Source organism: Semicossyphus pulcher, unplaced genomic scaffold (assembly GCF_022749685.1).
Source record: "Semicossyphus pulcher isolate SPU_LCO1_2020_fin unplaced genomic scaffold, fSemPul1.0.p SCAF_8, whole genome shotgun sequence".
Classification (NCBI taxonomy): Eukaryota; Metazoa; Chordata; class Actinopteri; order Labriformes; family Labridae; genus Semicossyphus; species Semicossyphus pulcher.
The window spans coordinates 9,755,499-9,779,432 of record NW_027211759.1 but is presented as its reverse complement, the minus strand read 5'-3'; the positions used below and the strand labels follow the sequence as shown (position 1 = coordinate 9,779,432).

The 23,934-nt window shown below is 42.5% G+C and overlaps 1 protein-coding gene across 3 annotated transcripts in view; it reads left to right on the top strand.

The window, feature by feature from the left end:
- srpk2 (SRSF protein kinase 2) overlaps positions 1-23,934 on the top strand; it is an 86,357-nt gene that overhangs the window by 2,575 nt on the left and 59,848 nt on the right. Inside the window, exon 1 of one of the 3 annotated variants that reach the window (XM_069686146.1) lies at positions 21,690-22,447. The exons of the other annotated variants lie outside the window; for them this stretch is intronic. Coding sequence (XP_069542247.1) covers positions 22,410-22,447 — 38 coding nt within the window. The 5' untranslated portion in view covers positions 21,690-22,409. Of the gene's footprint in view, positions 1-21,689; positions 22,448-23,934 lie in introns of those variants that run through there. 3 annotated transcript variants of the gene reach the window in all.

The following is a 23,934-nucleotide window of genomic DNA, read 5'->3' as shown; positions in this document are numbered from 1 at the left end:
TTTTTATTTACATAGTGCGCAATCATAACCAAAGTTATCTCAAGACCCTAGAGACCCTAGGGAGTCGAGACTGTACTCTTTGTAGTGTTCGTTACAGAGACCAACCATGAATCCGTCAAAGAGCAAGCACTTGGCAACAGTGGCAAAGGAAAACTTCCTTTTACACAGGCAGAAACCTCGAGCTGAACTAGACTCATTTGTGACGAACCATCTGCTGCGACAGGAGGGGACGAGAATGTGGAATAGAGGGAGACATAGAAAAAGTGAGATGGATAGAGAGAGATAAACAGACTGTAAGAGAAATGGCTTTCGGGAGCCACATGGGTGTCTGGACAGAAATGACACTTGACAGACTCAGTAGTAGCTATCAAGATTAAATACATGGATCATCCATTTGAGTCTCAGAAGATTCACGTTCGACTGCAGCGTCTTAGTTTCTGCCCTGCTGTCTCTGTCTCCTGATTTTGGGTTCTTTTTCTCACAGTGACAAATGCACTTGCTCAGACATCCATCCATTCATTCACTCTGGTTTTGAGGCATTTTCCAGGTCAGGGTTATAGTAGCATCGGGGCCAGCAGACACACCTCTTCCACACACACACACACACACACACTCAACAATGCATACACACTCTCTCTTGACTTCTCTTACACCCGTTCTCACTTTTCAAAGAGAGAGTTCATGCTTTAGGGTTGTGATCTGCTTTGATCCAGAGTCATGCCTGGGCGCTGCTGAAGGGCTTCCCACAGCTGAGACAAGCTTTGTGTTCAGAAACCACAACAAGCTCCCATATACACACATGCGCACACACGCACACACATACACACACACTCACACATTTCCAACAGAAGTAGGCTCTAACATTCAGAACAGTGTGTACTCAGGGGGAGAAGTTTCAGACAGTGCATTGTCTCTTGACTTTGATCTCTTCTGATTTAAGTGGATTCAACTTCCCATCACCAAACCTCTTTTATTCAGACACACAAACACACACACACACATAAACACACACATATATAAACAATAGATGCATGTGCACAAATAAAAAATCCCCGCCTCCACGCTCTCCGTTCCCATGAAATAAATATGGTCATATATGTCTTTCACTTCCACCTATATGCCTGGCAATGACAAAAAAGTAGTTTTAGTTATTTTTGTTAATAAGTTAGATTCCCTGGAAAACATGCTAAAATGTTAGTGGCTCATCTAGCTCTGATGCTAATTTGACATCCAATTAAACACTTTGAATTTCATATCCTTCCCCCATGATGCTCAGGATCAATGACTGTATATAAAGACGGATGATGTTTCTCCATCTGCTCTCATTGTACAAAATTTAAGCTAAAATAGCCCCGTGACGGGTGCTGCCATCTTGCGCTGGTCATGTCATTTGGAGCCAGAGCTGCGCAGTAGAGATCGGCGGGTGGAGCTGCTGTAGCCACTTCCGCTAACCAGAACACACACACACACACTTAACTTACCGGAAAAACAGCTTCTCGTGTTGGTCTGAAGCCGACGTTCACAGATATGTAAACTTCAGTGACTGCAGTGATTGTTTTTGTTACGTCTCCTCTCGCCGTTCCTCCTCCACTCTGCTAATCCGAAACAGATTGGCTGCAGGAGCCGTATTTGTCAACAGAGCTGCCTTTTTACAGCATCAAATAAGTAATTTAAACCAAACGTGTCAGAAAAATGAACACTTGGAGATAAATCAGCATGATGAGAACTAACTATAATGACAGAAACCATGTTTGAGAAAAATGTATTTGACGTGTATTTTGATTTTATAGTTTGACTCATGTCCCATCTGTTAACATGGAGGAGGCGGGCTTTATGACCTATACTGCAGCCAGTCAGCAGGGGGCGCTCAAAATGTTTTGGCTTCACTTTTAGGGAGCTGTCATGTCGTCCATTAGTCTATGCTATGTACCAATAAGGATTAAACAACATAGAATCAAAATGATAGCCTGAGCATGTTTGCTGATGTAGTTAGGTCAAATCTTGTCAAAACCCACCACACACCCTCACACAGCCCTCAGTAAGATATAACCAAGGACCTCACTTTAACTTGCTGATTGAATCTTTCATGTCGTCCATCTTTTATGCTCAGGACATACAGGATAGCTCGCAGTTTCTGGTCCTTACTGTGGTCCTTACTTTTTTGTTTGAATGTTCTAGCATTCAGTGCTATTGACTACTTTAAATGCCAATAAATATCCAGGACAAGTCCCACCCGAACCTCCTGTTTTCAAAGAAAACATGCAAATATGGGGAATCAAATAGAACTCTGCTAGCAGGAACACAGTCAACAAACACACACGCTTACAGAAAGAGAGAGAGAGTAAACGGTATCTTGCTTTGGACTTACTGTTCTGTAGGGTCAGTCTGTGAATTATGCATGGACACCTTAATCCGTGCTAATAATAAGAAAAGATTGAAGGTAGACGTTTTCCTGCACTAACATATGCAACAACACTATGATTCCATATTTGAATAAGACAGACGGAGTGGAGAATAACATCATGCAACAAAGGAGACATTGAAATACACGTTCGGAGTCTTAAAACAATAGGCCACATTCATCTATGCAACAAAACTGACATCACAGTCTGCACACCAAAAACGTCAAAGAAGAAATCTCATCAGGCAAAGGATTTGAAAATGTCCGTTTAGTTTGTACGTGTTGGGCCTTCTTTATATGCACGCTCTAATTCTAGATTGAATTATTTAAATGCACATGAGGTGCATTCATATAGATCTTTTCCTCACTTCTATCTTATGAGTCACCAGTTGCATAGAAGGGATGTATTTGCTCTGCACTTGCCTGAGATTAGTTGTTGCTCTTCAAATAGCAGGGCTGGTAAATAAGCATTTGTTTGCTTTGATTTTTCTTTTGATCAAGCTTAAAATCCTGCAGCTATTTAGGTCTTGTTGTTGTTTGGGCAGTCATGCTTGCCAGCCCATAAGTTTACACGACTTTCTTCACCCAGAGGGATGAGGTTAATTTGCTCTTCTGTGTGGGTTGGTTCAGCAGTTGGCGAGCTCTGTCGGCCAGCCCAGACTGAAATATCTTAAAAAACCTTTGGTTGGATTTCCATTAAATTTTGAACAGATATCCACAACACGCAGAAGATGAACGCTACTTATTCGGTGGTCACCTGACTTTTCATCTAGGACAATCATCATGTTGATTCTTTTGTTTTTGTGTGAAATAGCTTGACAATCACTTGATGCATTGTGGTGAAACTTGCTACCGATATTTAAGGTCGCTCCTGAAGACAATTCTACTAACCTTTGTGATCTACAGAGTTCTCATGTTGTCATTGTCATTCCCATCAGCCTCAGCTATACTTTGTGTTTGCTGTTATATTGCAAAATGTTAGCATTTCATTAGGCCAAACGTCATTCCAGTTAGCTGTAGCTATACTTTGTGTTTGAAGGTAATTAGCCAATGCTATCATGTTTACAGGCTAAACAAAGCTATAAATAGCTATCAATATAAACATCTTAGCATGGTCATTGTAAGCAGGTTAGCTACAGGAACAGGATTTCACAGCAAAGACTCCGTCCTGTTTTGTAATTGGTGATAGAGAATTGCAGAACTGACATGTAATCGTGTGAACCTGAATCAGGAAATGCAAGAATTGTTGTGTTTTTTATAACACCATGAAACCATTAGCTGTAGATGTTAATTCAAGTAAACAAAACTGACAATGATTCAAGGAGGCCGTGAAAACAGTCTGTTCTCAGATGCACTCCAGCGATGACACACTGACAGCTGTTTATTTACTGAATCTATTATTCTGGGATGATGGATCAGTCATCTTTTATCTGCCACACACAGTATATTAGACACAGTCCACCAGATATTGAGTGAATGAATGTTGTGTTTCAGATTTTGTCTCAAATTCACTTTTTTCACACATTGAAAACCAACGTGTTGTATTTATTTCTGCCTCCCCCCGAGGAGAACTTCAGCACAAGCAGTGGATCAGTCACATGTTGGAGTGCAACTCTTAAATTTGCTAAGCAAGAAAGTGATCTATTGGCCTTGCAGCTACAAGTCTTCAAAGACCTTTTTGAGCTGTTATCACATCTGTTCAATGTGCTGACATAACACCATCTACCAGGCTGAGGCCACGCCAGCAAAATCCAAAGACACCAGTTGTGATTTGTAAGCGCAGTTGTGCGTTGGTATTATTCTGTCGGATTGTTGGATTGGTGTTTGTGTAGGAGATGCTTTGAACTTGATTGTAGCCCAAAAGAAAAGTTCACCCCAAGTTCACTTTGATTCAGCGTCTCTTTACATCGTCTAACCTTTAGTTATGTGTCCTTTGAAGTTTTAACTATCGCCAGCACATAGAAACCCGGTCTCATCTCTTTATTTCAACAACACATTTTGGGTTCTTTTGGTCTGTCGTGCTGATATTACTACTAGTGGCTATTGTGCAATGTGCATGTGTTTTAGTCAGTCAATATGTGTGTGTGTGAGTGAGAGAGTGAGAGAGTTGTATTCGGATCCAGGGGCCGAATACTTCGGAGGGCGTATTTGAAGGCTGATTGCGTCACAGTGGTGCGTCAAAGGCTGCCCCAATTCAAAGGCTCCTTCAGTTGTGGCCGACAAATGTGTCCTCCTTTTCCCGGGCCATTAAGGATCCATCGGGTGCATCCCTCGGGCCCACCGTATCCCAAGATTCATTGTGTGCCAATTCAAACGTGATGGCGGACTCTTACGTGGCCAAGGAATACACTTTTAGTGTAAAAGATTTGGGTTCCAACTCAATCTAATAGCTAGCGATGCAAATGTTCAAAATAACGAAAGGGGCCTTGAAACAAATGATCTTTAAACTAATAGGTTAAGTTACGTAGCGTTAGTTATGATAGCTAGTTAGCCTGCTAGCTACCTGTTGCTAGGCAACAGGAGCAGCGTGGTGACACAAGGGTAAGGGCGGGAACAGCCGGAGACAGAAACAGGAAATCCTCCTTAAACCAGGCCGTCTCATTTCAGTTCGGTCTACGCAGGCTACGAATGACACACCCAATTGAGACACAACTAGAGATTGATGGTCAGGTGTTAAACGCTTAGTGGATTCTCACCTGGTCTCGACTCAAGGCATGTTGTATAAAAAATAGAACAAAGTAAGAGGTACAGAATCTAAACTAATTTGTCTGTAGTTGCTTGAGTCAGTTTAATTGTATTTATCCATCCATCCATCCATCCATCCAGCCATCCATGATCTTCTGCTTATCCCGGGTCGGGTCACGGTGGCAGCAGGCTTAGCAAGATGACCCAAGCGTCCCTCTCCCCAGCAACATTTTCCAGTTCCTCCTGGGGGATTCCGAGGCGTTCCCAGGCCAGATGGGATATATAATCCCTCCGTGCGCTGGGTCTGCCCCAGGGTCTCCTCCCAGTTGGATGTGCCCGGAAAACCTCCAAAGGGAGGCACCCAGGAGGCATCCTAGACAGATGACCGAACCACCTCACCTGGCTCCTTTCAAAGCGAAGGAGTAGCGGTTCCCTCTGGATGTCCGAGCTCCTTACCTAATTCTATTTATACAGATCTATATTACAAATGAATTTCAGACGAATTTGCAAAACAAACCCTGGAAAAATCCACAACAAAATAAGTCCTTTGGGGGGGAAAGAAAGACGCATCAAAGCCAAATATTCTCTGATAAGAAGTGGACCAAACCGGTTGCTTTTGTGTTGTAGCCCAAAGCGATGGCTTTTATGGACATATTTGATTTTCTCTTATGAATACAGTCCTGTAATGATATTATCCTGGAAGTAGTCAGATGATGTTCTCCACCACGCTCCTTTATTTTTAGTGGGAGTTTTATAACTACAAACAACAAAAACACGAGTGCTTTGAAGTTGCTGCAGGAGCCACACAACACAAAAATTGTCCTCTCTTTGACTTGATGAGTTTAGTCATGAGCCAAAGCTTTTACACTTTGACATTTAATTTCTCTTCCTCCCCTTCGGTGAGGTCGGGCTCTCGCGTAGAATAAATGGACCGTCGTGCCTTTTGTTGTGCGTGTTGTCTTAGAAACACTGGCTGTATGACTCCAGTAGACCAGGAGCAACAACAAAAGAGCGAGTCCCAGTCACCATGATTACAGGCACAACAATGATGCAGTAGTGTGGAAGCATAGCAGGGTACAGGATTTGGATTCATAGCAAGTTTCTGTAGCTGAAGCTTAGATTTGAATTTCCTCCTAGATTAAATGGCTCTGGATCGGCATACTAAAACATGCCGTGATATAAGGGGACACCGGTATAATAGCATTCATTAGTCATAACTTTTCCTTGCAGAGCACTCGTGAGTCTAAATGCTAATATCCTTCTTTGGATGTAAATCTGCAGTGCCCGTCGCGGCACCATGGACCTTTCTGCACGAAATGAGCTGACTCTAACCTGACTAATGTTCCCACACATCGCACTGTAAACTGCATTGATTTTCATTTTCCCAGGCAGTAGTCGTTGACTGAATGAAAAGGCAGCTGGCTGGATCACTGCAGAGACCAGACAGGGATTATTCACTGGTATCACCAGACAGAGCTTTGAAGCCGGAGTCTGTCACGACTGCAATAACGTGTCAAAACTTTTACTTTTTTGAATATATCAAACTGAAGCGGCTATTTGATATATAGACACAGAAAGATTACAGTGTGGTTAGCTAATGCACAAAATATCAATCACAGCAAAAAATATTACCGTGAAATCTGGACTATAAATCGCCAGAATGTAAGACACATGTCTGTGATGGCGCATGTTCCTAGCTTATAGTGCCATCGTCTGGGTAAAATACTGTCACAAAATTAAATACCTCTCTCTGCATTTTATACTGGTATATTGGTCGCACCGGTATATAGGACGCAGCCCACTTTTTAGATGAAAAAAAGTATTAAAAGTGCGTCTTATACACCAAATTTTAATGCCTTTTATTATGTAACTAGTGGGAGGGATAGATGGAACAACTACATCTTCATTTTAGTCCATCTACAATTTGTTTAAAAATGCAACTGAATGCTGTTATTTAAGCCTAATTTGATATTTAAAAATGATGTATTGCTTGTGTCTGACCCATAAGAACTATAGCTCAAAATGTGGGGAAATTATTTGCGAGAGATCATTACTATTTTCATATCTTTCTCTTGAATTTGTAGGTGAAACTAGCTTAGCTTAGCGTTAGGACTGAAACCAGGGGAATCAGCTAGTCTACCACCACCTCCAATGCTAACCAACGGCCTGCGGTCTACCTTTAAAACTACAAATGGTCTTTCTTTTTAGCATCATGCTAAGCTAGTCTAACTTGTCTGCCACGTCTGAAGGAGCCTTCGAATTTAGGACAGCCTTCGACACACTGCTGTGACGCAATCGGCCTTCGAAGGATGCAGCCCCTGCATTGGGACACAGCTTCTATAAGACTGCACTATTAGCCTGCGTGGAGGTCTGCACTCTCAGAGTGTCCTTCCAGTTTCTGTTTGCATTACGTCATGTGTAAGATCAGTCTGCGGTTGTGATCAATGATCTCTTGTTGATAAGCGAGTGGTAAGCAAAAGGTTCCCTGCTAATAGATTGAATCGATTCCCTTGGGGGCTGGAGAGTCCATCTAATGTAGAGGATGAATACCAGTGGCCTAAGAGTTGGCCGGATGCCTCGGTTTAAGGAGTATGCCATGGTGGGTTGATGACTCGTATGTAATATATTACAGAGACGTGAGGAAGAGCTCAGAGATTCGATCCTTGGCGAGTAGATTTGTAGCGCTCAGCCAATAGTGCTTCCCTCATCAATACTGCAGCCTGGATAGATGGAGCTGATGGCGGGTGCTGAGAGCTGAGCATGTGAGCTGCATGTAGAGAGAAACAGTGAGAGGCACGCTGAGAGCTAGAGAGGTGGAGCAAAGATAAAGAGAGAGAGAATGAGAGGGAGGGAAACTGAGAGTGTGTGTGAGCCAACCAATAGCAACAGGAAAGCCGAGATGGAGAGAGTGAGTAAGGAAAGTGGAGGGTGGGAATTAGAGGATGCCACAGGGCAGCTGAAGGCAGGAAACGAGAGTTGGTAAAAACTGCTGCGTTGGACACATGGGGGGAAAAACATAAATTGGTGGCTGAATGCTAAGCAGATGAATGTAGACTGATTGGAGAGCTACTACGGATCTGTGTTTGATTATTTATCCAGTCACGGGCGCAACCTTTAAAACACGGCATTACAAGTCAGACCTGAAGGACAACTTCATTTCTTTTATGCGGCTAGATGCAGGGCAGGAACACACACACACGTTATGTTTGTGTTTTTTCTAGTTCATTGTAAAGGCCACGCAGGAGGCATCCACACCCACCGCCTGTCATGTGGGGATTTTGAGGTGAAACTAATTTAATGTCAGCCTGCAGCGCCGGGCTTTGTAGTGACAGCTGAGCAGAATTAATCACCTGCTACCCATCAGATACTTGGAAGATCTTCAGATTTCATAAACAGTTCAAGTCCCAGTGTTGATTGCTCCCCTTCTTTCTGAACTGTACTGTTTATGTGTGCTTTTCTTTGAAGCTGAATTCATTATGTTTTTGGCCACTAATAAATTCAGTATTAACATGCATATTTTCTAAAGCGAACATAGCTTAAAGAGGGGGTATTATGCTGTTTCACATTTTAAGACATATATATAATGTTACAATGTTGGATGTCCAGACTAAACGTGGGTCAAGTTTCAAATCTGTAGGTTAAAGTATGTTGGAGTAATCCTCAGGCTTCTCAGCTCAGTCTGCAGGCTGCTGTGAACGCCAGGTTTCACACAGTTTTTTCTACAGCAGGCTTCGGAGAGCTGGCCAATCAGGAGAAAGTAGGGTTTCTTAAAGGGACAGAGCTGACCGAGTCGTTTCAGGCAGAGGCTGTATGAGGGCCTGCACAGAGCAAGGCCAAGTATGTGGGCACATACAAGGAATTTGACTCTGGCTTTCCTTTACTCTCAATGTACAGACACGCAAATTGACATACTACACTTAAAACAAGGACAGGTTAGACAAAGGTAACACTTGGACACACTTGGATAAAAACTAAAACTGAAACTACTATATATATAGGCCTATGGATTCAAATATATATTACAAAGTATTAATATATATATATATATATATATATATATATATATATAAATATATTTATAGATTATTTAAAAAACACAACAACGCTTATAGACAGGAGACAATAAACAATAGTGCAATGAACAGTGCAAAGGTGCAGAGATGAATATTGTTATGAATCAGGTTGTTATTACAGGTTGATTGTATTATGCTAAGCTACTCCACAGGTATCACAGAGTGAAACACGATGGATGATTCATTTTGTTCTCTTGTTGCTAAATACATGCAGGTTTTATAAAAGCTCTTTGGGGACAGGATACAGGATAAAATAGCTTCAAATTAGCCAGAAACATCCACTTTGACTGAAGGAAAAACTGATTACATTTTGGTCATCAAAGGTCAGAGGTCAAGGGCACTGCGACCTCATGTCCGTCTCTCTCTTTTGAATGGGATTTCTCATTCCCTGGAGGGAATTTTATTACATCAGGTGACTTTTTTAATGTTATTATCCTTCCAAGAGAAAGGTGTCATCTGCAGTCATTTAGTGGGTGTACTTGTTTGTTCCTCTGTTGTGTTGCAAGAAGAGTCTACTGATTAACACGTGATATATAAAGACTTTCTTGCCCCTTATGTTAATGATTGTGGTGCAACATTTCCTGAGTATTGCAGGCCTACTCATGCTGTTGTTTTGTTTTTTAGCCCAAAGTATTCTTTCAAATATTTTCAACATGCAAATATATCCCCCCTCCGGTCTTGGCCACAGTTTCTTTGTCTGTGGGAAACACTGATGAATTTTAACTGCAAACTAACTCTTTGGCTTAGACATACAATTTTGCGGCGATAATTCAAGTTTGTACTGAAAACAGCTGCCTGCTGCTGCTGCTGGAAACGGGACCAGAGTGATGAGAGCAGAGATTTGAACCTAAGCAATTTGCTAATAGATGCTTAAAATCTGCAGGTGTGATGACTGACTATTAAATGAGATGGAAAACTATTTAATGCAGTGGAATCTGTTGTGAGCATTTCTATTTTTTATCACCCACAATCTTATAATAAATATCCCCTACAGAAATGGAACTTGGATAAATGGACATAAATTTAGACTGTCAGACAGATTGGCTATACCCGTCATGGATCATTCATTGTTACTGAATTGTAATATGATATTTGCTGCTTCCTCTGTGATGTCTGAGTGGTAATCATTTCCTCCCTTGTGGCCACAGTGCCAGTATTATTGCTGGCTGCCCGGCTAATTGAATACATTGCAGAAGTAGGCCACTCCTGTAGGTGTTTTAAGTAGGACCTCCTGATGAGAAACTCCAAATTTAAAATCCTCTGGACTTAGTGGTTCTTTTTTAACCTCGAGCAACACCTATTAAGCCTTCTATCGCTGTAATCTGTTATCATATGAACTGCTCCTTAAATTGTCTAGCAGCTTGTTAAACAGACTCTCAGTGTAGATTTTTCCACTGTATTTTTCTTCCCCTTTACAAAGTAGAAAGTCTGATTAGGGGAGCTCTAGCTGAAGGATTTTCCTCCCGCTTTCCCAGGACCTCAGCCAGGAAAGCGCGAGATCGGAGCAAATCTGCCGAGTCAGTCGGACTGAATGAAGAGACAGAACAAGAGTGAATTAAAAGGAGGGATTCCCGTGTCCACAGTGTGTGTGGTCCAAATAGGATTTGCTCAAGGAGTGACAAGAAGCAAGGATTTGCTCTTCTCGCCCTCTGAAGTGTGGTCCAGCTTCGCAGTTGCAGGCCAGTGGGTCATCATGGGGAAGAGGAAGGGAAGGCATTAATAGGGCATGTAATTCTGTGAGGACAGGAGCTTCTCACAGTCGGGGAGGCTGAACACTGCAGTCACTCTCCGCTGCCACCTTCTGGACAATAGGGAAGAAGGAATTTTGCTTATGAGGTTTCATTTCTGATGGAAGCTTACATATTATCTTGTATTTTCTTCCTTCAGAATGATTCCTCTGCTGCAGCATTTCATACTTGTTCAATTTGGCTAGATTCAAAAGACACATACCCGTTTAAACAAGTTTTAAAAGTGGCACTTTTCGATGTAAAGTCTATCAAGTGCAGCCTTTTATTATGAACATCTATTCTGCCAATAATCAGATAGTTTGAGTTGACCTAAGAGCTGAGGCAGGATAATACAACATGTTTTATTTTTGTTACATTTCTCACACTAATGCCAGGTCACTCTCGCAGCTTTGTTTCCTCTTTTCTTGCGCATGAAGTGCTGCCTTCTGGGTGTTTCCCCAGTGTTGTGCATTTTTACCGAAGTACAAAGCCAACATACTCTTACACTCTACAGCCCCAACAAAGCAGATTATTTAATACATTATATAATCTCTTATTAACAGTTCATAGTATGAATGATTGTACCTGTGAATTATTTTAACATACATGTTATTGTTTCAACGCAAATAATCTTTACAGACCCCCTCCAATGAAAGTGTTTAACCTTGTAAACATCTCCATGGGGTGTTTCTCATGTGTTACAAGACATATCAGGGACAACATCAGCAGTCATCTCCATGTCTGGGCCTGTCTGCTTTTAACCTGCAGTGTACCAAGGACAGGCTGAACAACACGTTTTCAGATTGGCGGGTTTGAGACATCACAGACCTAAGGAGCCAATCCTGTTAACTGACAGGGCAACGCTATGCATATCATTATGTGCAACTACTTTGGCGATGAGCGAGGCAACGTTACTACTACTGATTACTACATTTCAAGCTAGCTAAGTTTTAACAAGTTGCCACTAAACGATGGCAGAGGCGTGTTTTGTTTTCGCGATGGAGGGGGCGTTTGGAAGTTTGCGTAGTGGGCGGGGACTATGTAGGTTCAGGAATTTTAATGAAGCAGAAGGAGGAGATGCCTACAAGGTAATTAAACATATTTTGCAGGAAAAAAACACATCAGACACAATTTATTATTTCAAGCACAGCATTTTATATGTCTTAATACATGACTGGAGTTCTTTTAGCTCTTTAGTATACATTATAGCTGATATTACCAATGTTTAACTATAAATAGGCCTATATCTGGTTATTTCTGCAAGAAATATCATGCAGAAAAGACTTCTTTAAGCCCTGTGTTGTATCTGCAGATCTTCCTCTCAGGTTGCATGTCCCTTACAGCCTGCAGCCTGTTTGTAGCCTGAGAAGCAAAACTCAGGGTGAAAAAGGTCAGCACTTAAGGGCTGCAGCTGGCTTATTGCTGCGAGTGCAAATTGTTCAATAAGGACATTTTTAGAGAAATATAGTGACTAAATCCAACTTATTTGAGTGATGGGGTACTCATGGAGCGGTGGAGCATACATTGCTGATCATTTTGTATATCCTTGTCTGTGTTGTCACATTCGGAATACATGGTGTACAGCAATACAAAGTGAAATACTGAGGACAGCTTCTTTTTATTTTTGGAAAAGAAAAGTTCCTCCCATGGTGCTTGGCTAATAGCTTTTGCAAAAAGTGAACTACCACCATTGATTAAAAGTAATTGCCCCTCCTATAAATAGCCAAAGTTAAACACAAACCCGAAGCCAGACGGAAAATGTAGACACAGTTTCAATTAGAAGAAACTGCAGACGGATGATGACATGTCAAGCTGCTGCTCATGCCGTCAGTGCGGTTCTGATGGCAAGACATTGAAACATTTCCCTCATTTTCTCACTATTAAGCACAGATAATATGATGAATGCAGGCACAGGTACAACAGGGCAAAATCAATACTCATCCCAACGATTTTGGATCGCTTGATTCGGCTGTAATCATTGCTTCTCACGCTCGCAGTCTGGCCACAAGGCATTTGTTTGTCTCAGTATCTCCACCGCACACTAACCCAGATCTCTACAGGGTGTGTGCATGCTTAATGTGTTGCGTCTTTCACAGTGCATGCATCTGCTTCATTCTATCAAGGCTGCTGCTGCTAATGTAAACATTGAGTAATTGGCTACGCTGAGCAGTCTGGCGTCCTCGTTCAGCCCCTTTTAAAAAAACCCTGGCTGGTAATTCTTGTTAGCTCTGGAAGCAGCAACAACTCGGCTGCTTCTATTAATCTGGTTGTGAATAAAAAAAGTGGGTAAACAGCTTGTAAATTGAACAAACCAAACAATGTATATTTTATACAGATATAATCCTCAGGTTTATAGCACTTGTAATGATGTGTTTTGTGTGTTTAGATGGATAGAAGCCCTCCATGACTGCATTTGCGGACGTGGTTGCTGGTTGCTGGGTTGACAGTGGCTTGTAGGAAAATTGTAACAATGCCCAACCTTATTTAAAACTTCTGTTTATAGCAATTTGGGTCTTCTTTCATAGGTAGTTAGTTTAATGTTGCATCATAATTCAACGCTAAGTATGAGGCAGATTTTCCAGTCTACTGTTGTCTGCCTTTAACTTAAACATAAAGGCTGTAATCTCACGTTTACTCTCACATTTAACCACCACTTTCAGGCTATTTCAGCCACATTACAGCACTACCTCTGCATAGTGCATTATCATATTCATGGTGCTGACGTAATGCTCGCTGGTGACCACAGGCTGCCCTCTCTTCTCTCATCACAGAACAATGCAAACACAGGGCGATCATTGTATGTTCGCCCCCTCAGCTTGCGGCCAACACTGTTTACTCTGCTCTCCATGAAAGTAGGAGAAAAACAACTTGTTATTTTTCAGTTCATCAGTGTTTGGCCTTTCCAAAGTGCTGCTTTTTACTCTCCCCTGGTGACCTTTGAATGCAAAGACTGCATCTCAGTGCTTTCTGTATAATGCAGGTTTGAATCTTAGGAGTGTAATTCTTATTCTGTCCAACAGAGGGTAGTCATGTCATGTGTGTTTAGAATGGAGTCATTGTTGCTGCTGGAAATGACTGAATACTTTAGCGTGACCTCATGTTTACCTTTTGGAATCAATGTTTTCACATTCTGTGTCCCCTCCATGATGAAGACAAGGCTGTTTTATCAGAGGCAGTGAAGCGCTCTTCTCCTTTTGATTATCACGTTGTAAAATAAATATATACCAAAGAGTGCACAGACTTTGTGCCCGGTTAGTTAGACAGGCCTTTCTCTTCCTACAAGGTCAAAGGTCACTGGATCAATCACAGCAGAAGAAACATTTGACATGTCAAAATGCTCATTAAAAGGCAACATTGTAAGGTACTTATGGATTGCCAAGCTGTTATGATGTAGGGTAATTATTATTGATTTATAAAAGTAAATTAAGCCACATTATTATTACATTATACCAGAATATGGCTTACGGTTATTTAATAATGACATTTAAAGATGTAATCTCGAAGACTTCAGTTTCGTCCTCTTTGGCAGCACTTATGACAGACAGTGTTGCATGTGTGACGTCCACGGTCTTGATTTTCCTGGCTGACGGTCGCTTTCCTTTTCAGACTGTTTGCCTTCATCTGAGCGTCCAATTTGTTTCTTTTTCTTTGGATTTTCTCTTATGTTTGAAGTTGTATCTGTAGTCATCGATCTTTTCTTTGTTTGTTCAGCCATAGTAGATTACTGTTTACTCGTGTGACCGGTGGTGTTTAGCGTGTGTTGGGTTTTGATGAAAAGGCACAGACCAGGATATCTTTGGAGGCGATCTCTGTTTATTCTGACAGGTACCGCACAGAGTGTAACAATGTTTTCCAAAAAACAATACAAACAGCCAGTCCAATACATTTCTGTGTCTCCATGTCACGTGTTGATGCTGGAAGAGTGTTAAAAAACAAGAAGCCGGCCATTTTTGTTGTTGTGGTTGCTAAGTTTTGCCCAACCCCATGTGTGATCGAATCCATTTAAACATGAGGTCAGAGTGCAGGAAGAGAGGGCGGAGGTCACCCATTCATCAATTAAACACACACCACTTAGCTAATGAGCTATCACTCGCCTTCACATGCACACACACACACACACGCACACGCCCCGAACAGACAGACACTCGACCAGTTGCCGCAAATACTGGCTCATAATCTCACAGTTTTTTTTGGCATTAGCATTAGGTCATCTATACATCCGCTCCTTTCCCTCTCTCTTCACCCACTTACTGCACAACACACACTTGCTTTATCTTGCAAAGTGCACACATTCAAACATAGTGCTGTATAGTGCCTTCCCCGGGGTAATGAGGCACAGAAAGTGCAAGCTGCTTACCTGTGTGTGTGTGTGTGTGTCTGGGTGAATTACGAGCACTCAACACTGACCAGTAACTGTGCTGTGTGCGTGCGTGTGGGTGTGTGTGCGTGTGTGTGTGTGCGTGTGCGCGTGCGTGTGTGTGTGTGCTGGGAGGGATTTTGCCTTTTCTCTGCTTAACTTGAAGAAATTAGAGTGATGTGACGTGAGAAGCAGACTGGGGTGATTAGTGAAGCCCATGACTTGTCCAAATGTCCGGTTGTAGGACTAGTTAACGGCAGATGTTTACAGCATCCCATTAGGAAAAGCACAGGTATAACTAATGACATAATTAATGTCTGCTTTGCATTGAGGTGAACCTGATCCAGGTCAGTGCTATCGTGCAGACTGGGACACTGTCGTGGCTTACTGGGACACTAACCGTAAAATCCGTAATATAAGTCGCACCGGAATATTAGACGTCTGTTTTTGGCGGTATACCAGAGGGAAAAAGGTTTTCTACAGCTATTTATTAATAACATGTATACAAGTTATTCCAACACTTTTTCAATTTATTTTCATTTAAAACACATTAAAGCATACACATGTTTTTTGCCATGTCGAGTTTGCAATCCTGCTAGCTACCGGTGCGGTAGTTCATTCATTCAAAGCTTTATTTAAGCCTCAAAAATCATTGCGGTTTCCCTCATTTGCAATGATGTCGAGATACAGAAAATGACACAATTAAAACAACCAAAAACACAACACTTGAAAGCAAAAAACATTTGCAAGCTGAAGTGAAGTGGTTTGAGATCATCGCCTTCATTTATCTGAGAGAGAATGAGACGAGTGTCACTCCTGAGAGCGTGTTGTAAGTAATTCCACATGTTTGGAGCACAAAAACTACAAAAGGCGGATTTTCCAAGTTCAGAGTAAACACGAGGGAAGCATAAGACAGTCAGTAGAGATGAGCTCAGCCTACGGTTACGCTAATTGTTGTGAGGGTGGTGGCTGCACTGGTGATCATGACGGCACATGTCCGTGACGAAGCTTTAGCTAGCTTGTAGCTCCATCGTCTGCGTAAAATACCGTAACACAATAACATACCTCTTTTTTATACTTTTATGCTGGTATATTGGTCACACCGGTATATAGGACACAGCCCACTTTATAGATGAAAAAAAATGTACTAAAAGTGCGTCTTATACACCAAATTTAAATTTAGATTTATTGCAAACTGCTGGCACGCTGGATTCTTTTATTTCCCCCCAGAAATGTCCGTGTTTTGTAACTGTATGATTTCATGTCCCATAATTGCTTTTATGAAGTCATTTGTCACTAGATTGTTGCTTGTCTTTCTTTAGAAGGGTTGTTTTTGTATGCTGGTTGTGTGGTTTTCTTTGTCTGTAGAGTCCAACCAGTATTGGGTTTTGTGAGACGGATACAGATGCTCATTTTATTTGGGAAATTCAGTTATTACCAATATGGCGGTCAGTATATATGAAGTGAAAATTGTTGCACTGCAATGACTTTGAAGGTACTCAGTGGGCTTCTTTCTTATAAATACAACGTTGTTTTTTTCTTGCCTTTGCCTTTATTGGATAGGACAGTGAAGATAGTAAGGAAGCAATTCATTGTTGTTATAAAAATTAATTACACCACAGTCCAGAATGAAAGGGTTTAGAGTTCCCTTTGATAACAAGAGATTAACATTTTAATTTCATGGGGAGCTCTGCCGATTCTAAAAGCAGGAATCAGAATAGATAACAGTCCAATGTGCACGCCAGTGACCTGTTCCTACATGAATGCGTCTATGCTTATATAAAGAATGCAAATTTCCTGTGACCTGTGCATTTTAAGAGCATTATGCGGTGAACCATTGCGACACCACCCTTGCTTGTGTATTCAGATTTACACACAGTATCCACCGGCTGCATTGTAGGACCGACTGTGCTCCATATGGAAGTCTGATGCAAAGAAAATGAGCTGCTCTAAGGCAGACCTGAGGCGATCAGTATGTCAATCAATCTGGATATATACACTGCTCTAAACACACACACACGCTTCAGAATAAGCCGTGTTATTGTGTGTGCTTGTGTGTCTCTCCACTGGAGGGCAGTGTTTTCCCTGCAGACGATAACAACACGGCTGCTGACACAAAGAGCACAGTCACTGCTGAAGAAGCAGCATCTTCCTCGCCTGTCTGTAGGATTGTGTTTTCGCTGTGACTTCTCGTCTGTGTCTTCACTTCTGTGTTTCAGTGTACTCTATGTCCACGAGCAATTTGCAGTGGGACGTGTGTGTGTGTGTGTGTAAGTGTGTGTGTTTGCAGTGTATATACCCCCACTCTCTCCCCAGCATCCACCAGGCAGTGAGGAGAAGTAGGCCGCTTAAAGATAGCTCCCGGCAGCCTCAATACCGGCTCCCAAAATATATCTGCTCATGAGAGTCATCATCTCTTCTCCCTCCCCCTCTTTCTTATTCTTCTTTTGCTCCTTCTGCTTCTGAAAATGGAACGAGAATCAGCCTTTGCATTTATAATTTGACAGCCTCAATCCCACCACGTATGTGTGCATGTGCATGTTTGCTGCACGTGACAGAGATTTTCCATTTTTTGGGGGGGAGGTCTTGCTTGGAAGGTATTGTGATGGAAAAGCAGCACAAGGATTGTACCAATGCATCCGTCAAAATCAGGGGGTTTCATTCTCGAGCTTTGTCACCAATGACGTCCCCTAAGCTCTGTAAGCTTTGCCTTCATCTGTGAATGTAAAATAATCACTTGATTATTTTCCGTATAATAGATTGTTCTATAAATTGAAAGAAAATGATGAAAAAGGTTGATCAGAGATATCTAAAGTCCTTATAGGTCCCCCCGCACTCAAATTTAAGGAGCTTGAATATTACAATTTTTGAAGGGTATTTTTTTTTTTTACACATCTACTTTTAACATAGTTGAATATTTTCATGTAAATAAATGTCTGGTAAGTCACTATCTATCGCTGAATGAGGTAACACAATGGTGATTGAGCCTATGGCGCGCTGATGAAAGCCTTAGCATTTGCAGTATTACAGACTGGGTGTGTGTGGGGACATTCACAGGAGCTAAGCGGCTGCTTTTCCGCTCTCTGCAAGTGTTGCGAGGAAACAGTAATCTACTATGGCTGAACAAACAAAGAAAAGATGGATGACTACAGATACAACTTCAAAAATAAGTGAAAATCCAAAGAAAAATAAACAAATTGGACGCTCAGATGAAGGCAAACAGTCTAAAAAGGAAAGCGAACGTCCGCGAGGAAAATCAAGAGTTACAACCGGAGCCAACCGTGGACGTATAATAACATAATATCTGGGAAGTGTGCTCCCGCAATTACCGTTTATCCCCACCAAAGGGAACGAAACTGACATCTTTGAGAAAAAAAACTAATTTAAAGAGCTTGAATCTGAAAATGTGTAATTTTCCAAATCTACTTTGAAACTTGAAAGTTTAGAAATGTGTGCTTTAGTTTATTTCAGAAAATGAAAGAAATGTCCTCTACTGTCACCTTGGGCTCTACAAATATTTATCTTTGTACAAAACCCCCAAACACTCAACTTACAATTTTAATCAGAGAAAAACTGCAAATTTTCACTCTAAATTGGTAACTTTAATTTTGCATTGCTAAATAGTAAATTTGTTGGTGCTGAATTTCCTGTAAAACCGCCAACAGACTAATCAACCATTTATATTTGCACAAATTGAAGTCTTGGCCCTGATGCTTTCTGTATTAGTTGACTTTTGTTGTGCTCTTCTCTTGTCTGTTTTCTTTCAGTACAATACATGAACATGCAGGTAAATGAACCACCATGTATGTGAATATGTGTCTGATAAACTGGTGATTTGTGAGGGCTTTTTGCTGCATTATATTGCATGACTTCAGTCCCCTCCCCCACCTCCCATGACCCCGAAAAAAAAAAAACAGGTTATGGAAAAATAAATGAATAAAAAGCCAGTGCACCCTCTTGCATTAGCTCAATATTCCTCTCGCTGTCTGGACGCGCAGAGACCCAGTGTGTATTTTACCCCCCATTGGCCCACATCCACGGAGAATGAGGACAATAGTTTGGCTCAGAGACATGTGTGCCTAATGTAGTCCTTTTATGTGGGAAAGTGGAACTGTATGGAAGTAGGAGAGAAAAGGGATCATTGTGTGCCTGTATTCTTCCTGCGTCTGTGTGCCTCTGATAGCTTTCAGATATAATGCAAGTTTTCAGTATTAAAATGTATTTTTCTGACATTTTATTGACACTGATTCTGCAGGAGCTGGTGAAAAATTGGTAGCCTAAAATACCTCCTTACCAGGCTTAATATTATTTCAATATTAATGTTTTTTATTTTTGTTTTTAGTGCAATTCTTAAGTTGTTATTTGCACGTCACAATAAGATGCATAAAGATGAGCGAGGAAAGAAGTTAAACACAGGAATATCTGCAAATCTGATGCATTTTTAAAGTAAGGCACTTTCTGGTATATTAAAACATTACATCAACATTCAACAGCGCAGTCTTTGGTAAAAGCAACAAACTCTAGGACCGAATCACTACATGCCTGCTATGCAAAGCTATGTCACGGACTCGAAGTGATTAAGGCTAGTCCTCTGGAATCTACCGGTAAGAGCCCACAGCAAATAGTAGGCGCCTAGTGGGCTAAATGACAAAATGCTATCACTCCATCCATCCATTCGTTATCTATACCACTTATTCAGGGTCGTAGGAGTGCTGGAGCCTATCCCAGCTGTCATTGGGCGAGAGGCGGGGTACACCCTAGACTGATCGCCAGTCAATCACAGGGCTGACACACAGAGATAGACAACCTTTCACGCTCACATTCACACCTACGGGCAAATTAGAGTCACCAATGAACCTAACGAGCATGTCTTTGGACTGTGGGAGGAGGCCGGAGTGCCCAGAGGGAACCCATGCATGCACGGGGAGAACATGCAAACTCCACACAGAAAGGCCCCCTTCTTCCGGACCGGGGATCAAACTGTGAAGCTATTATAGCTGTGAGGCAACAGCAGCCCATGCTATCACTCACAATGCTTAAATGTTCACCTTATGAACGTACAATGGTATTAACCATTTCTATTAAGAATGAACATCAAGTGCAACTAATAGTGAAGGGAATAGTTTCGCTAATGATGATATGATGATATGCATAGCGTCACCCCGTCCATTAACGGGATTGGCTCCTTGTGACGTCACAAACCTGCCAATCTGAAAACGTGTTGTTCAGCCTGTCCTTGGTACACTGCAGTTTAAAAGCAGACAGGCCCAGCCATGGAGATGACTGCTGATGTTGTCCCTGATATGTCTTGTAGCACATGAAGAACACCACATGGAGATGTTTACAAGGTTAAACACTGGATTTTCACTGGAGGGGGGCTTTAAGCCAGTAGGATTACTCCTCTAACCACTATGAATGTCTGTCGAAAGTTTCATGTCAATCAATCCAATAGTTGAGATTTTTTTAGGGTGGACCAGAGTTGTGGACCGCATGACCGACTGTTTGACAAACCAACATCCTCGGAACCATGTGACCAGATAAGAGTGCCTGTTTTTGGTTTACAAAGCAAGTTAAATACCTGACAAAACAAGATACTTCATCAAACTGATGGACAATCTGCCCACTCTAATATTGCCATAAAGCAGCCATGCTTGTTCATGTGCAACATTGCTTGCAGTGACCTTAAACACAGAGGAATTAAAGGGATAGCTACCTCACTAAATACTCTCTCGCCCAGCCTTTTAATAAGCCAAATAACAGTTTAAATCATTATAGAAGTCACTTGAATAATTAGTCACAAGCGCTGTAAACATAACCCTGTAGATACTGTAACACTTGTACAGTATGCATTCCTCCTGTAAGCCCCCTGGTTGCCTATAGTCATTCACATTAACCTCAGGATGCCCCCTTTAAAACCCTGCTGTGCATTTTCTCACGCACACACACATACGTATAGACGCGCCCACATACATCCCACACACTATTATTGAGGTCAGATCGAGAGATGGAGACAGACCCCCATCATGGCACACCCTCTGGCTACCTCTCTGTGAGCTGCTCACTCATGTAGAAGCAGACCCATCTGCCTAGAGAGACGTGGCGATAAAATAGGGACGCGTGAGGATGAGACACAAACGCATACTGTATATAAACATCTTCCAGCATCCAGAAAAGACAGAGGTGGAAATGGGGGTTTGGAGAAAAGGAGGGAGGATGAAGATCGGAGAGGAGAGAGGGGGAGAGAGCAAGCCAGATCTGTGCGGCGTTGCCCTGAGATACAGGATGTCGTAATAAGGCAATTGGGAGAGAGAGAGAGGGAGAGAGAGAGACAGGCTTATTCAGAGGGGAAAAAAGGGGGAGGAGAGTGCACCTCAAGGAGAAAGGCATTAATTTTCCTGCTGCTGTGACAAGCCGACACCCCTCCGCCTGCGCCGAAAGTGGAACGTTCCAGCTCGCTCTGGGCTCTGTTGTTGTGCAGAGCTGCAGAAGGCCTGATAGAGCCAGCTAGACAGAGAGAGAGAGAGAGGAGGAAGGGAGGGATACAGAGACGAGAGGCAGACACACACTGTGGATCCAGAGCCTGTGTATTTTGTTTTCATCACCCGGTTCAACCAGCGACACCAGAGCGGAAGGACGCAAAGAGGAGGACGAGGACAAAAAAAGGAGCTTCAGTGAAAGCAGGGACAGTGAAAGAGAGGCAAGGTGAAAGAGGAGAAGGAAGGAAGGAAGGAAAGGGAGGGAGGAAGAAGGCTGGGGCATGAGGAGGGGCGCCTGACTGACATTGCTGCTCTTGCTATCACACACACACACAGACGTAGGCAGACACACACACATCCAGCGAGATTGTGCACTGCACAGTTGCTGCTCTTTTTTTTTATCCTTTGCGGAGCCTTGTCCTCCATCCTTTCTTCTCCTCTGAGCGAGAGGACAAGGGAGACACGAGAGGAGGAAGAGGAGGAGGGAAAAAGGACGAGGAGGAGGAGAAGAAGAAGAAGGAGGAGGAGGAGGGGAGGCAGTAACCCTCTCCTCTCCTTTACTCAAGACACAGAGCAGAGAGAGATAGGGAGAGAAGAGTAAAAAAAAGAGAGAGAGAGAAGGCAGCATTCTGTCCTATTTCGCCGTCTCCTGTGGTCCCTCGGCCAGCGAGCGGCTAACAGGCACCGCTCATGTCCGTGAACTCGGAGAAATCCTCGTCCCCTGAAAGGTAACACCTCCTTCCCTCTCTCCTTCTCTATCATTTTACCCCAATATGTGCGTATGTCCGAATGCCCTTCTCTCAGTCTGTTATTTTGTGTTCCTCCTCCTCTCTGACTACCAACCCCCTCAGCACCTCCATGTTTTGTGTAGCTCTCTCCTCTTTCTGTTTCTCTTTCTGTCTGAGGGTCCTGAGCTGGTTTCTTCTATTGTCTGGGTCACAGCAGCCTGACTGTAGCGAGGAGAGGAACAGAAACACGCATTAGCAACAGAACAGAACATCCTGCTTTACAGTATACGCACAAATATACAGAACACGCACTTAAACCTCATCTTAAATCTCTTTCACACACATTCAAGCTGCTGCTGCTGTTGCCTTCTGGGGCTGCAACATCTCCTGTGATAACAATAACACACACAGACACACACACTGTCTCTTTATGGCGTTGGAGCACACAGCTTACACAGCAAGAGTGTCAACACACGTCAACATTAGCAGCGCCAACAACAGCAGCAGCAGCAGCAGCAGCAGCAGCAGTGCATCTCAGCAGCGATGCAAGACAACAGCTCGCCACATGACGCACCTCAGTGCATAGCATTACTAAACAATGGCACCTCTGAACGTCACACAACTTCTACACAACACACACTGGATGTTTTGTTGCATTTCGACAAGCTCTGACGGTCGCAGTGCATCGCATGTTTTTTTTACATGATATAAAACACCCACTAATGCATGGCTAGCAAAGTCACATGGCACTATCGGTCACATGGCTAACTGTGGCTAATTGAAGATACATGCAGACAAAGAGCATCATTTCAAATTGCCTTGACGGAACATCTCAGAAGACATGAGAAGCACATGTATCCAGGCTATGCTTTAGATATATCCCTAACTTGCTTTATTCAGTAGAGATGAATGACCTCTTTAATCATTTGTAGCTATTTATGCCCCCTCACACAGACTTACAAGATCAAAGTGAGCCCTATTTTGTTTCTTACGTGGTTGCTTTGATGTAGAAAATGTCTGTTGTATAATTCTGAGAGCGACTTCAGTGGAAACTCGGTCAATTAAAAAAGGTCCAGTGTTTTCTTTTAAAAAAGAAGCGAACAAAGACCCCGTTGTTGGTAGTTTCCATCTGTGTTTTAAGCAGGAAATCAAGACGTCAAAGTCGTGATGCTGTGTGTCCAAACAGTTTTACTGCGCACATTAAGGACCCATATCCATTCAGATCTGTTTGCACCGAGCCCACATTCCCCTTTCAGTGTGCAAATGCGGAAAGAGCTCAATTTGACGGGTGCTGGAGGGTGAGGAGCAGGCAGACTGGATGACTCAGGTAGCCACTGATGCTGTGCCAAGTACGATCAGGCAGAGCCGCTGCCATCCACACGAGCTAGCGCCAGGCCCCAGACTGGCACACTCAAAACACAGCGCAGTGGGCACACAGATAGGCAGAAGTAAATGGGCACTGACAATATCAGGCATTATTACATGGA